Here is a 12,449-nt window from a genome sequence, read left to right as displayed (position 1 = left end):
AGAATCCAGTTTGAATTTTCTCCTTATTTTAAACATATTTAAATTCCAATTTTGGAATGGCTCTTTTCCATTAGCACGTATTTTTTCAATGGTATTGAAACGTAACACTTGTTAGCATTAATCTTTAATGTTAATTAGTTTTCTAAATTTTACTATTATCACTTTCCTTAGACAATCTTAAGTAATTTAATACTTTTTTTTTTAAGGACGAATACCATTAGTGGCGCAGCTCTGTCTAATATTCCTACTTACGTATACTTATACTAATGAGCCAATTGTCGTGGTGATGTTCATACAAGTATCTTCATACAAAACCACCTCTGATTTTCTAGGGCATCTTGGGCAGTGGATTCGCCCTGAAGGTGCAGCAGCAGCAGCGGCAGAAGCACATGATCCGGCGTCGCCAGCCGGCGGCCACTCTCATCCAGGCCGTGTGGCGATGCTATGCGGCCGACGAGCATTCCGTGTCGGTGGCCACGTGGAATATCCATCGAGTGGCCTTGCCCAGTCCGCCGGCTTCGTAAGTATCGCCTTTAATTCGACACTGACACTCCATTGGGCGGGACATTTGTATGAAACTGAAGAAACATTTTTTGGGGATATATTGCAGAGAAGAAGTTCAACGACTATTGTACAAAAAAACGAAAAGACACTCACACAGTCACAAACACTCGCACACTCACACAAACACAATCGGCATTGATGTGTATAACCCAAGAAAAAATTTGAAAATGTCTTCATGAGCTGGGCAGCTATAAATTGTGAGAAGCGCATAGAAGGGCGCTGAATTTGGTAAATTGGCATGTGCCGCTCAGAGCATGAAATTGAAAATTTTAAAAATTCCCTAATATGTATAGAACAAGATCACAACCCTAAACACTGAACATAGGTAGAGCTAGAGATATATGTATCATATGTCTAGAGTGTAGCCCGATCAACTATATCTACCCGGCAATCTTTCTATTCGTCTTTCTTCTCTCCACCCGATTAACAACTTATGTTCTATATAATTTACTTAACCCCATAGATAATATAATTTTTGTAAACATTTTCAGTTCTGAAAACTGGGAGCGATTATTAAAAAACATAACTGAATATAGGTAAAACTTGATAACCATAACAAAAAGCAATCAAAATCAAGCCAAGCAAGAATCAAAGCAATCTGCCAATCATTCTGTACGGGCGGTGTTCATCAGCCCCCTAAATAGCACCCACATCCGTAGACATGGCTCCCACATCTAAATCGAATCAAGTTAATTCGCAGCTTTTCTACCATCAGCACCAGTCTCTCTATCTCTATCGCTCTCTATCTGACGCTCTCGCTCTATCGCCTGGTCTTTCCATCTTTGTCTTCTGCTGCATTCGAAAGAATTCATTGCTAAATTTTTGATACTTTCCCCAATGACCGAGGTACTATTAATCAATGTGATACGAATTGATTCTCATTTTGTGTGTTCTGCTGCCCCGCGCCCAAAAAAAAAACTTCATAAAAATGCATATAAATGTGTGTATAATCTATAATTAACACGTGAGTTCAATGATGCAAAATGAGTGAAAAGCTTTTTATTCGATTCTTTCTCTCTGTCTCTCTCTTTCGCTCCTTTTACCCCCTTAATCCATTCCAAATGAAGACACTATCCACCCACTCACTCCTTCCAGAACTTTTTACGATTTTTGTCCCTAGCACCTCGACGCCTGGTTTCCCATGGTCCCGTTTTTCAAAGATCAGAGCATCGCCCTTTTAAATTCATTTGGAATGTCCGATTGAATTTTTTTATTTGAAATTGTAACAAATTAACAATGGAAAATAATAGTTCTTAAAAAGCTTGATACTAATGGTAACAATAAATGATTTATTTTAGGGGTTGAAAATGTCTAACCACTCAATTTTTGGAACAATAAATTATTTTTTTAGGGCCAACTAATTTTTTGCCCTACAGACTGGTTATCATGACTTTGTTTAACAAAAAACTGGCAAAGATAAGAACAATTATAACAACTTTGAAATGGTATATCATAGCAAGCAAGTTAAAATTCAGCAGTATTTTTAGGTAAATAATTAATATCTCTATTACATCCAGTTAACAAAGCAATAATAGCGATGCTTTTTACTTTGAGTTACGGGCAATTAGTCGGAAATGCTCGACTGTGTGGCACCTCATTTATAACTTGTAAATGTTGGAATTAATTAATTCAATGTTGTCTTAGCACCAAAATGCTAACTTTAAATGTTTTTATCCTCACACGTCAATGTATGTATGCGCAATTACACGAAAACACACACACAGCCTACACCTACACACCTTAACTTTGAACCACAGTCGTATCCTGTTAACTATATTTGCCAGATAACCTATCTCTTTACTATAAAAAACAACTATATGATAAGTTACGTTAGTATTTGAGTGTCAACTGAGATATATTTTTTTTGCACCCCCTCCGCTGCAGACGGGCGTCCTCCAGCTTTAAGCACAACACGTCCTTCGTGGCCCGGCTGCCCACCATCCGGCGGCACAAGAGCCAAACGATCCAGACTCCGGGCGGAGGCGACGGCAGCGGAGTGTCCAAGCCGCCGGGCTCGTCGAGGGCCTCCACGCGGTACACCCGCACCATCCGGGACATCAATGCGTCCGTGGAGAACCTGGGTAAGTTGGTGGGCCATCGATCGGGCAGCTCCTTCCGATTTCCGTTTATGTTCCCCATTTCCATTCCATTGCGAATTTCTGTTTGCACACAGCCCACATGCACAAATACACACACACACAGCTTTTGAGGGTATTGAAGTGCGTTTCGTGACCATAAGGCCGGTTTTAAAAATATGTCTGACTTGTTTTTCGCGAAATTAACTAACCAGAGGTTTCCTTTGCCATTCTTAAAAATGTTTTTTCCATTCCATCTAGATTTACTAATACCCCAAACAAACAATTGGGTCTTCGAATCATAACCAAAAACAAAAATTTAACCAATCGTAACGCTAATAAACTTACTACATTTGATAATAATTAGTAACTTTTTTAACTTAGTTCTTAAATTAACTTTATCTGAACTTTCTTTTTTTTTTAATTTTTGGTTAAAAGCATCAATAAAATTCTAACCTTGGTAACTAAACTGAAATAAAATCTAACTGTGATGTTCCTAATATAACACTTAAATTTGTTATACTTGCATAGTAAAATAATTTAACATCTATATTGTGCAGAAAAAAATGTTGCCTTAAAGTAACGAAACGCACCGTTTGGCTCAAGCATGTAGTTATTTCCAACTTTATTTTTGAACAAATAATAACACAAGGCAAAGATTTAGTTTGCTATTTACACAGTTCCAAAAAAATTTTCAACAAGACAAATCGCACTTCAAAATAAAGAGCTGACATGAAAATTAAACAAATTAAATTGGAATACATTTAGTGTGGCCCAACATAAAAGAAAAATGTTTAATTCCATATTACTTCAAGGGAATTTGCTTTCTTCAGTTTACTTTGTTATGCATGCAGCGTTCTGTAATAAATTTCATTTTAACTAATTGTCAATAAACCAGTCATTAATAGAAAAATAAACCATTCCAGTCAGCTTCGATGTGATATTAATCGAAATATTGCAGTTCTATTGATGTCTTTGCAAGTCCATTACAAATGTTTTGGCGTTGCCAAACATTAACATTAATTAAACAGAGATTAAGTCATAGCTGTTATTTGCAAAAGATTACCTAATATTGAAATGTTCAAACAATACTGGATATTGAGTAAATTATTTAATTTAAAAGTCAAGAAAATAACTATGAAGAAAATTAATATTAATATTTATATTAAAAAACAAAAATTAACACACTCATAACTTTAACAATAAAATAAAATCTCTTAATCAAAAATTAATTTTAAGGCTCTACCATAAAAAAACCTGGTGTACGTTTTTTTAATGCTTTTACTTACGAATTTCTTATATAGGGCATACACAATTTAAAGCCAAAGTGATGTTCCCAAAAAATAACCATAAGCCCATTAAAAGTGTTCATTCCGAAATATTTCTTGAATTTACCAACAAACAAACTAAACAAACCTTAAAAAGAACCATCTGATCACGAAAAGAAAATTACATTTTTGTTGTTGTTCCTAGAAGTTGGATGATTTGATTTCTCACTTGTGGCGCATTACTTTTGATTTGTTCTCGCAACCGTGTTGAATGTTCCAATATTGTACGACCCATATATAGAGTGTGTACCGTACCGTGTCTCTCGAATCGCAGATATATATTGGCAACCATCCGATTCCAGTTACAGTTACAGAAACGCTGCTCCGATTCGCAATGAGTGGAGTTTTGATTGTCGAGTTTAACGTTTGATTTGATTTGAAATTTTGCAGAGGTAGTACAAAACGGCAAATCCATGAATCCAAGTTTCAGCGAAGATTCAGTTGCTGAAACCACTTGCTTAAAAAATATTAAAAATTCAGACGGTAAGTCTACAAGGTCCTCTCCCCCAGGTCCTACAATACGAATATCCAAAAAAAAAAAAAAAAAAAAAACAAAACAAAGAAAAAAATATGATTACTATATCACACTATATTGTATTTGAGTGTTGTGGTTGTGTCAATGTTGTGAATCCAATGCATCCCAGAGATAAGATTGATTGAACTTTGAATTGATGTTGTTTGTTGGTTGGTTGCCTAACACGACTGCTCCCCCCTTCCGTCCCAATGGGTCCTATAATCCAGAACTTAACTTAACCAAACCAATAGCCAGCCAGCCCGCATCGCTGGCCAACTGCAAGCTCAGTTCGAGTGCCGGCTCCCTCACCCAGTTTTCTGATCGGAATGGGGATCAGGATCGGAATCGGGATCAGGCTGAGGAGCAGGCCAAGGTTGGTGGTTCCAGGAGAAACCTTACCATTCCGGTGGTGCTCTACGGCTTTCTGCATGGCAACTTCTGGGGCTCAACGCTTTCGCTGCGCAGTCAAAGGGTGGCTCCGGCCAACGATCGTGATTTGGAAGCTGGCCGGGAGGAGGAGGAGGAGGAGGAGGAGTCCGCGAAGGACACTTGCCAGCGGAGCAACAACTTGCCGCTGCCGGGCAGTCCTAGTTGCAGTCCGAATCCCAGTCCGGGCAGTGGACGTACGGGTCGCTTTTTTGCGGCTGCATCGCAATTTCTGGAAACCGGATTCAACGCCACCACCATCTCCAACTGCACCTCCACCAATCCAGCTGGCGACGTGGCAAGTGCGTGCTAGCCAGAGAAACGCATCACCAAATGTATCTCCTCCGCCTGCGCTAGGGTTGCATGCTGTCCACCACCCCAACACCCCACCACATCCACAATAGAGTATTCGTATCCCCATCCGTTGCCCCTTTGATTTGTAGATGTAGGTGATTTGGTTCCATCCCACGACAATCCAACACCTGAAATCCACACCCCTCCATCACACAGCGACACCGCACACCACAACGCTTGCTTCAGTATCTCTGGGCTGGAGGATCCTTCGTTCCTCGCATTTACCAACTTACTAACTAACTAACTTACTACCCAACTAACTAAGCTCTCTATCTCTATATATATACATATATGTATTAATGATAATCCATGTGTATTTACTAATTGTTCCATATGTGTGTGTAACGGTACTTTTGTATGTGTTGTTGTATATTTGCGTTGACGTTGACTTGATTAACCATATCCAAAACAAAAAAAAAAAAAAAAAAAAAAAAAAAAAAACATCCAATAACCAACAAGCGAAGCTAGCAACCAAAACCTAACGCACAAGTCAATCTCTCTGATTCACAAATTGCCCGCAGATGAGGAGGACGAGCCGCGCTGCACGCAGCTAACCAATCGGCACAAGACCGCCATCAGGTTTATACGCAAGGTGAGGATCCACAGATACACTGTAGAATTGGGATGTCGATCGGTAACATAATTGTGCTTGTTTCTCCATCAGCTTAAGTACTTTGTGGCGCGACGAAAATTCAAGGAGGCATTGAAGCCCTACGACGTCAAGGATGTTATGGAGCAATATGCGGCCGGTAAGTGTAAACGAAATACCACAATTAGTGCAAATTACAATTTTTTTTGAACCCAGTGGATTAATTAATAATTATTTCTGGTACACATGATTGCAACCCTTGAGATATCTCAAACAAAAACTTAAACAAATTATTCATTAAAGAATATGTTGCTATGACCACATAAAAAAAAAATAAATAAAAATAACAAAATGACGTCCGCTTTTCGACCTTTTTTTGAATTTTTTAAAATTACTTAAAATTTTAATTTTTTTTTAAATACAAGGCATACGCGATAAAAATTTGTACAAACAAGATGTACATATATAAAATTTCAAAGGAATCGGATCAGTAGATTTAAAACTATCATGCAACCACCTCAATAAAAAGTTATTTCAAGAATTCAATTCTAATCGCTGGGACGCCACGTCACAAAATTGGCTGTGTCTCCAAAAATAGTTAGAATTCTGAAAAAAAAAAACTTTCAAAATATGCAAAGAAAAAACCGACCAGAATACCCCCTTATATAAAAGTACAAAAAATTGTAGGTATATCTTTATGTTGAAGGTGTGACTTTCATACCTCGTTAAGATGCGTTTTTGTTTTTTTTTTTAAATAATGAAAATTAATGGTTTAATATATTCTATACATTAAATGTTTACAGTTCCTCCAATATTGGTGTCAATTTCTAGTGGTTTTAAGAAATTTGTTTTAAATGTTGATCTAAGTTTGGGTATCCATGTAACAATAATTTATTTTTTCTATTTAAGGCCACGTTGACTTGTTGGGTCGCGTTAAAATGCTACATTTGCGGTGAGAAATCAAACAAAATAACGCCCAATTTTACCTATATTAACAAACTTAAAACCAATCCCCAGCTTGGATCAAATCCTGGGCAAACAAGGCTCCAAGGCCAAGGATGTGTATGCATCCAAAATAAGCTTAGCCTCCCGCGTGGTTAAAGTCGAGCGACAGGTGAGCTATAGTTGAACAAAGTAATATAAATATGATAAAATTCTTTTCCTAAAATTCCTAACCAGGTCGCTGATATCGAAGAGAAGCTGGACGTGCTGATCAAGGCGTACATGGAGGATCGTGATAGATTCCTGGCTCTTCCGCTGCCAGCCAAGCCCAAAATACATTCCATTAGCCCTAGCCACAAGCCCCTGCACCACGCCCACAACCTGGCGATGATCGATGTGTGGAAACGGACGGCGGCGCTCAGTGTGCATCCGGAGCAGGTGACACCCTCCGAATCCCTGCTGGATTCCTCGGTGACCGATGGCTCCGAGCTGCGATCCCTGACGGCCACGCAAACGGCCACCACGACAACGGATGCGATCGCCACACAAACCCCCATGCCGCCGCACATGCAGCATACAGCGACCAACACAAAGGTGTTCCTAGCTTAACCGATTTCAAATATAACTATCTTAAACATATGTACAACTCGCATTTCCAGTCTTCCGTGCTTAACTCATATCAGCTGGGGTCTGAGAAGCAGCAGCACAATGATGTTTTTATGACTGAATTAGAGAATAGAACCAAAAAACGTGTTACGTTAAGGTGCGTTTCGTTGCTTGTTTTAAAACCTAGTTGTACGGAAGTTAATAAGTATATAAATTTACAATTTTACAGCCTACATAGATCCACATCGGAGCCGTATAGCAAGCAGGAGCAACGCATCAACATACCCGATGAGGGAGCTGAGTCCCTGGACAGCAGTGCAAAGCCAACGCCGCCAGATAGTTCAAGTAATTAAATAAATTTACTCTTAGTTTAGGCAAACCAAATTAGGCTATTAGAAAAATATTTACATTTAGGAAGAAAGTAAAATTATAATAAAATCTTAAAATGTTTTAATTTGTCTTTTTTTATGAGTTGGCTTTTTGATTGCCATTAGTTTGCTTAAGTTATAACTTGTAACCAATATGGTTGCTAAAAGTGTAGTTTTTACTTATTAACAAAATTAAAGTTAAAAGCACTCCTAATGCAACTTTAAATTTGTCATTTTAAAATCCCTCCTTCAGTTATACTAATCGATGAGTACGAGGACTTCGAGGAGGAGGATCTCAACTGTGAGGGCGAAATGGATCATTTCCCCTCTTGGGAGATCGACAGTGATATTGGGGTGGAAGTGGATGTGGACGCGGATGCCGATGGCGACTGTGATGAGTCCACTGAGGACACGGCATTGCTGCAGTGTGCCACGCGCACCGCCATTGTTATAACACCAATTAGCCCAGTAAGTTAGAGAGCATCTCTACCATTTCCTTGACGTCTTTTAATCAAAAACTTAACTTTCAATTGCAGGTAAGCTCCGCACACAATCTTCAGCAATTAAATGACCAAACTACAACGCTTAATAAATCAAATTTGCTTCCGCCAGACTCTGGCTAGTTAATTGCAATTGAAGTTAGCCTAAACGTAGCTATTACATTATCATTAGAACAGTGTATTATAAACTATGGAATACATATTAATGTCATTTTTGGACATCATTTGTGTTCAAACTAATTGGTAGCAAACAATTAAAAATCAAATCAAATAAATCTGCTTTAGCAACAAATCTTACTTAAACAGAAAGTGTCTGCCTCAATGCTTGGGGTCTTGATCTGGTTCCTCGTCGATATATTCGTTCCCATCCTCGTCAACTTCCTCCAATCCAATGCCATCCTGATCTTCTCCATCATCTCCTTCATCTTCGTCTTCTATAAACTCAATATTATCTTCGTTGATACGAATGCAGCGCTTCTTGGATGTGGACGGGCCGTCGCTGACATATTCATCCTCTTCGACGAGGTCCTCCTGGAGGAAGATGACTCCCTTGTGTACCTTTCGCACATGCACATTCAGCTGGGAACTGTTTACAAAAGTGCGTCCACAGCCGCCCTCAAAGTAGTCACGACACATGTACTTGGACCCATGAGCCCGCTGCATGTGCGTACTCAAGCCCTGTCGGCGTCCAAACCTCTTCTTGCACACCTTGCACTCAAAGGCGAAGCGCTTGTAATGCTGACCCAGGATGTGAACTGATAGGGATTTCTTATTCCTGGTGGTGAAGCTGCAATGCTCGCAGCTGTAAGACTGACCATGGAGCTAACGAAAACGGATGGATAATTTAGACAGATGATTCTGAAAAGGCAACAATATTCACCTTCTGATGCGCCTCCATTTCACTTCTGTGATAGAAACCTTTATTACAGATGCTGCAGGAGTACCGCTTCTTGTTCGAATGAACCACGTTTACATGAGTATCATAGTTCCGACGATTTTTAACGATCTTGAAACATTGAGGGCACTCGATGGGCTCGTGCCAATAGGCATGGTGCTTGGCCAGCGCATCCTGGCTTTTGTACGAGGCATTGCACAAGGGACAAGACACGTTGTCTAAAAAGTTTTTTGATTAAACTAAGGAAGAATATGTTATACGGCTTCACTCTCACCATTATTGTGGCTCCTGGCCACATGAACAGACAAGGACATCTTCGAGCGGCACTCCTTTGAACAGAACTGACAAATCCACTCTTGGGTGCTCTTGGAGGACTTCTCCGCCTGCTTGTTCGAAGATTCGTGAGTGCGTCGCTTGTGTGTGTACAAGGAGTTCCAATTCGCATAGGCCTCCGAACAGTTCTGTAATGAAAGTGATACTTTTGATTTCCAATTTATGTTGCCCAATCGCTGCAATTCTCACCTCCTGATCGCACATATAAAATACACAAATCTCAAGCTTGCGATGCGTCGAGTCCGAGCGCAGCTGCTGATAGTTGCGCAGGTGATGGCGGTACAGTTTCATGTGCGGAAATTCCTTGCCGCAGGGCTGGCACCAGTACAATCCGTCCTTATGAACTCCCGACTCTCGATGGGCTTGCAGATGGGCCTTTTCCTTGAAGTACGAGGAGCAGTACTCGCAGACGTAGGCATCACGGAGCAGTTCCATGTATATCTTAGAGCCAAAACAGGCTGACTTCAGGGAATCCACATGGGCAAGTAGTGTTTCGCGGCTGTCGCTCACCAGGCCACATTTTCCGCACACGTGCACATCCCGCTCGATGATCAGATGTTTCTTCATGTGAATATTGTAGGTGGCTTCGGTGGCGAACTCGCGTGAGCAGAGCTCACAGCTTACCACGCTGCCATGCCTGGCTCTCTGAAATATAGAATCCAATTAGTTACTGCTTTAAATTTCAATGTCAAAGAGAATCTAACCATATGCCCATTCAATCGCCCCCGGGACTCAAAGTTTGCCATGCATTCGCCGCAGGAATAGGTTGTGCTGCTCACATTGGCATGCGACTTGTTGTGCTCCATGAAAACGGCAGGGTCCCGGAAAGTGCGGTCGCAACTAAAAGAAATAACAGATTTAAATAAGTATAATCATAGAGAAATGCAGGACACTTACAGGTCGCAAAATAAGGTGCCCACAGGCTCATGGGCGTAATTTAAATGCTGGAACAGCTCATCGATATTGGTGCTGGCAAAGTCGCAGACGAAACAAGCGCGAGGTCTATGTTTCTCCAGGTGGAATTGGTTGTGGAAACTGAAACTGTAAGGGAAATTATGTTGTGGGTATTAGCATAAACTTAGCTAAGTCGACTTACCGCTTCCAGGATGGAAACTCCAGAGAGCACATTTCACAAAACGAGCGGACACCGCGTTTCTTTTTAATGACATGGGCACAAGAGTGCTTGTTGTACTGCAAAATGTTGGAGAAGGTCATTTTACATTCCGGGCAGCTGCCATAAATGGGAATCCTAATTAACAAAAGCTATGGTTAGTAAAGGTAAACAAGGTTTTGAAGAGCTGTAATAGTTACTCAGCCACGGGAGCATGCAAAAGAACCAAATGCATTGCCAGGAACTGGCGACCCTTTAGCTCCTTGCTGCAGCCTTCAATGGGACACTGGTAGACATCTCTCCGCGTTCTGTGGGCCTTAACAATGTGACTGAAAAGACTCTCAAATGTGGGACACTTCAGGGAGCAGTGCTTGCACACTGTGCACCACTCAAATGCCAGTTTCTCAAAGCTGGTCTTTACCACCGTGGCCAAGTACTCCGAAATGTCATTTATTTCATCCTCTGAAAGGGAGAGATTTTGGCTTATATATATGAGTTTTGATTTTACAGATGCTATATACCCACTTTCTTTGATGTCAACAAAGTTAAAGAGAACCACATTGCTGGCCTCACCCTCGTCGATATCGCCATCGCTTTGGCTTTCCTCGGCTTGAACTACTAATCTGGATGGACGAACCGCAGGCTTAACCTTCACATCTTCCAAGTCTGGATCTAGAATATCTGAAAATATGCATTTTGATTTTGAAGCTTATGTTTTTGGTATAGAAATGCAATGGTTAACCAACCTTCATGCTCGTATATGTATACATCCTCCTCGTCCAGAACAGGCTCAGCCTCGGATTCGTGGTTCAGCAGAACCATTTCGGCTGTGGTTTCCGATTCCTTGGCGATGTGGTTAGCTTCACTGACCACCTCCTCAGCAACTGTTTCATCTTCGTCGAGGATGTTTTGTATCAGGACACTTATCTGCTCCTGGTCTGCATCTTTTGGAGCCGGCACTGCTTCAATTTTCAGCGGAGAAGCTTCCTGGGGAGGATCCTGGGCTCGGGCCGGCGGCTTAGATGCACCAGGCGATAGCTGGGGCGCTGGAATTCCTTTGTTGATCCGGGCACTTGGTTCCCGGGTGGGAGTAATGGGCACAGGACGCAGAATCTTGGCCAGAGGCTTTGGGGGCGTTGGGTGCTTCGCAGGCTTCGCAGCTGGTGGCGGTGCCTCGACCTTGGTGATGATGATAGGCTCCTCCTGCTTGGGCAGCACCTCAGCCTGCAGCACCTCGTCCTTGGCTGCATTTGCATCCCTTTCCCGCTGCAATTCATCGATGTCGAACAGGCGGATGATATTGTTGACGCACACCTCGCACAGGAGCTGCTTTTTCTGGGGATCGGGTGTCACATCAATCTGGTAGTGCTTGGCCAGCAGCGATTGGAGACCCAGCTCGATTCCGAACTCATCGAATATCTCCTGGTACTGGTATTTCGTACTGAATACGGAGCAATGCAGACAGCTATCGTTTTTCGCGTTTTCCGACATCTTAATCTTTGTCCGTCAGCGAATTTCAGGCGTTAGGACATTTTTAGGTGGTTTTTGCACTCTGTTTTGGTTCCCGCCGCCAGTCTGGTATTTTTTTTCTCGCTGCCAGAGTGACCGTATAACACAATTTTGAAAATGTAACCGTTATAAAAGTAAAACCAAACCAAACCAAAATAAAAACTTTATGAATTAAGTACTCTGTAAACAAGTTAGTTTATTTTAAAAGCTATAATAATAAATAAAAAAGAAATAACACACATTATTTAAACTGTCAAAGAAACTCAAAGAGATGGATTAATAACTAGTTTTAACACGTGGTGCAAAGACTTTATTTTATGTTTATAACAAATAAA

At 40.9% G+C, this 12,449-nt stretch overlaps 2 protein-coding genes across 15 annotated transcripts in view; one reads left to right on the top strand and one right to left on the bottom strand.

Annotated features, from left to right (window-relative positions):
- LOC128256201 (potassium voltage-gated channel subfamily KQT member 1) overlaps positions 1-8,563 on the top strand; it is a 55,107-nt gene extending 46,544 nt beyond the window's left edge. For 2 of the 13 annotated variants that reach the window (XM_052986414.1, XM_052986410.1), the window contains exons 7-19: positions 333-520; positions 1,056-1,100; positions 2,449-2,645; positions 4,733-5,209; positions 5,783-5,853; positions 5,926-6,010; positions 6,760-6,802; positions 6,868-6,964; positions 7,030-7,386; positions 7,452-7,555; positions 7,628-7,743; positions 8,020-8,234; positions 8,303-8,563. In XM_052986414.1, the coding sequence (XP_052842374.1) occupies positions 333-520; positions 1,056-1,100; positions 2,449-2,645; positions 4,733-5,209; positions 5,783-5,853; positions 5,926-6,010; positions 6,760-6,802; positions 6,868-6,964; positions 7,030-7,386; positions 7,452-7,555; positions 7,628-7,743; positions 8,020-8,234; positions 8,303-8,389 (2,082 nt within the window). In that variant the 3' untranslated portion in view covers positions 8,390-8,563. Of the gene's footprint in view, positions 1-332; positions 521-1,055; positions 1,101-2,448; positions 2,646-4,357; positions 4,451-4,732; positions 5,210-5,725; positions 5,854-5,925; positions 6,011-6,759; positions 6,803-6,867; positions 6,965-7,029; positions 7,387-7,451; positions 7,556-7,627; positions 7,744-8,019; positions 8,235-8,302 lie in introns of all 13 variants that reach the window. The other 11 variants (XM_052986412.1, XM_052986424.1, XM_052986415.1 and 8 more) reach the window with 11 other exon arrangements.
- Positions 8,563-12,137, bottom strand: LOC128256200 (zinc finger protein 585A). 2 transcript variants are annotated; one of them, XM_052986409.1, is made up of 10 exons: positions 11,352-12,137; positions 11,131-11,277; positions 10,806-11,067; positions 10,591-10,743; positions 10,392-10,535; positions 10,199-10,334; positions 9,684-10,139; positions 9,436-9,622; positions 9,147-9,379; positions 8,563-9,088 (listed from the first exon to the last, which is right to left on the bottom strand). In XM_052986409.1, the coding sequence occupies exons 1-10, from the start codon at positions 12,094-12,096 to the stop codon at positions 8,585-8,587; spliced, it is 2,967 nt and encodes a 988-aa protein (XP_052842369.1). In that variant the 5' UTR covers positions 12,097-12,137; the 3' UTR covers positions 8,563-8,584. The 2 variants fall into 2 exon arrangements, with proteins under 2 accessions (XP_052842369.1, XP_052842368.1); XM_052986408.1 differs by having other exon boundaries at positions 11,131-11,286; positions 11,352-12,136.
- Positions 12,138-12,449: the final 312 nt, after the last annotated feature.

The sequence above is a fragment of the Drosophila gunungcola genome (genome assembly GCF_025200985.1).
Source record: "Drosophila gunungcola strain Sukarami chromosome 2R unlocalized genomic scaffold, Dgunungcola_SK_2 000013F, whole genome shotgun sequence".
NCBI classification, from domain to species: domain Eukaryota; kingdom Metazoa; phylum Arthropoda; class Insecta; order Diptera; family Drosophilidae; genus Drosophila; species Drosophila gunungcola.
Note: the sequence above shows the minus strand (reverse complement) of the source record. Positions and strands in the feature narration are given on the sequence as shown.

Excerpts from the sequence above, each read along its gene's own strand:
- LOC128256200 (XM_052986408.1), bottom strand. The coding sequence starts at position 12,096 with ATGTCGGAAAACGCGAAAAACGATAGCTGTCTGCATTGCTCCGTATTC. Across the intron at positions 11,287-11,351 it reads ATACATATACGAGCATGAAG|ATATTCTAGATCCAGACTTG; the intron begins GTTGGTTAACCA and ends GCATATTTTCAG. Across the intron at positions 10,744-10,805 it reads TTGCATGCTCCCGTGGCTGA|GATTCCCATTTATGGCAGCT; the intron begins GTAACTATTACA and ends TTTGTTAATTAG.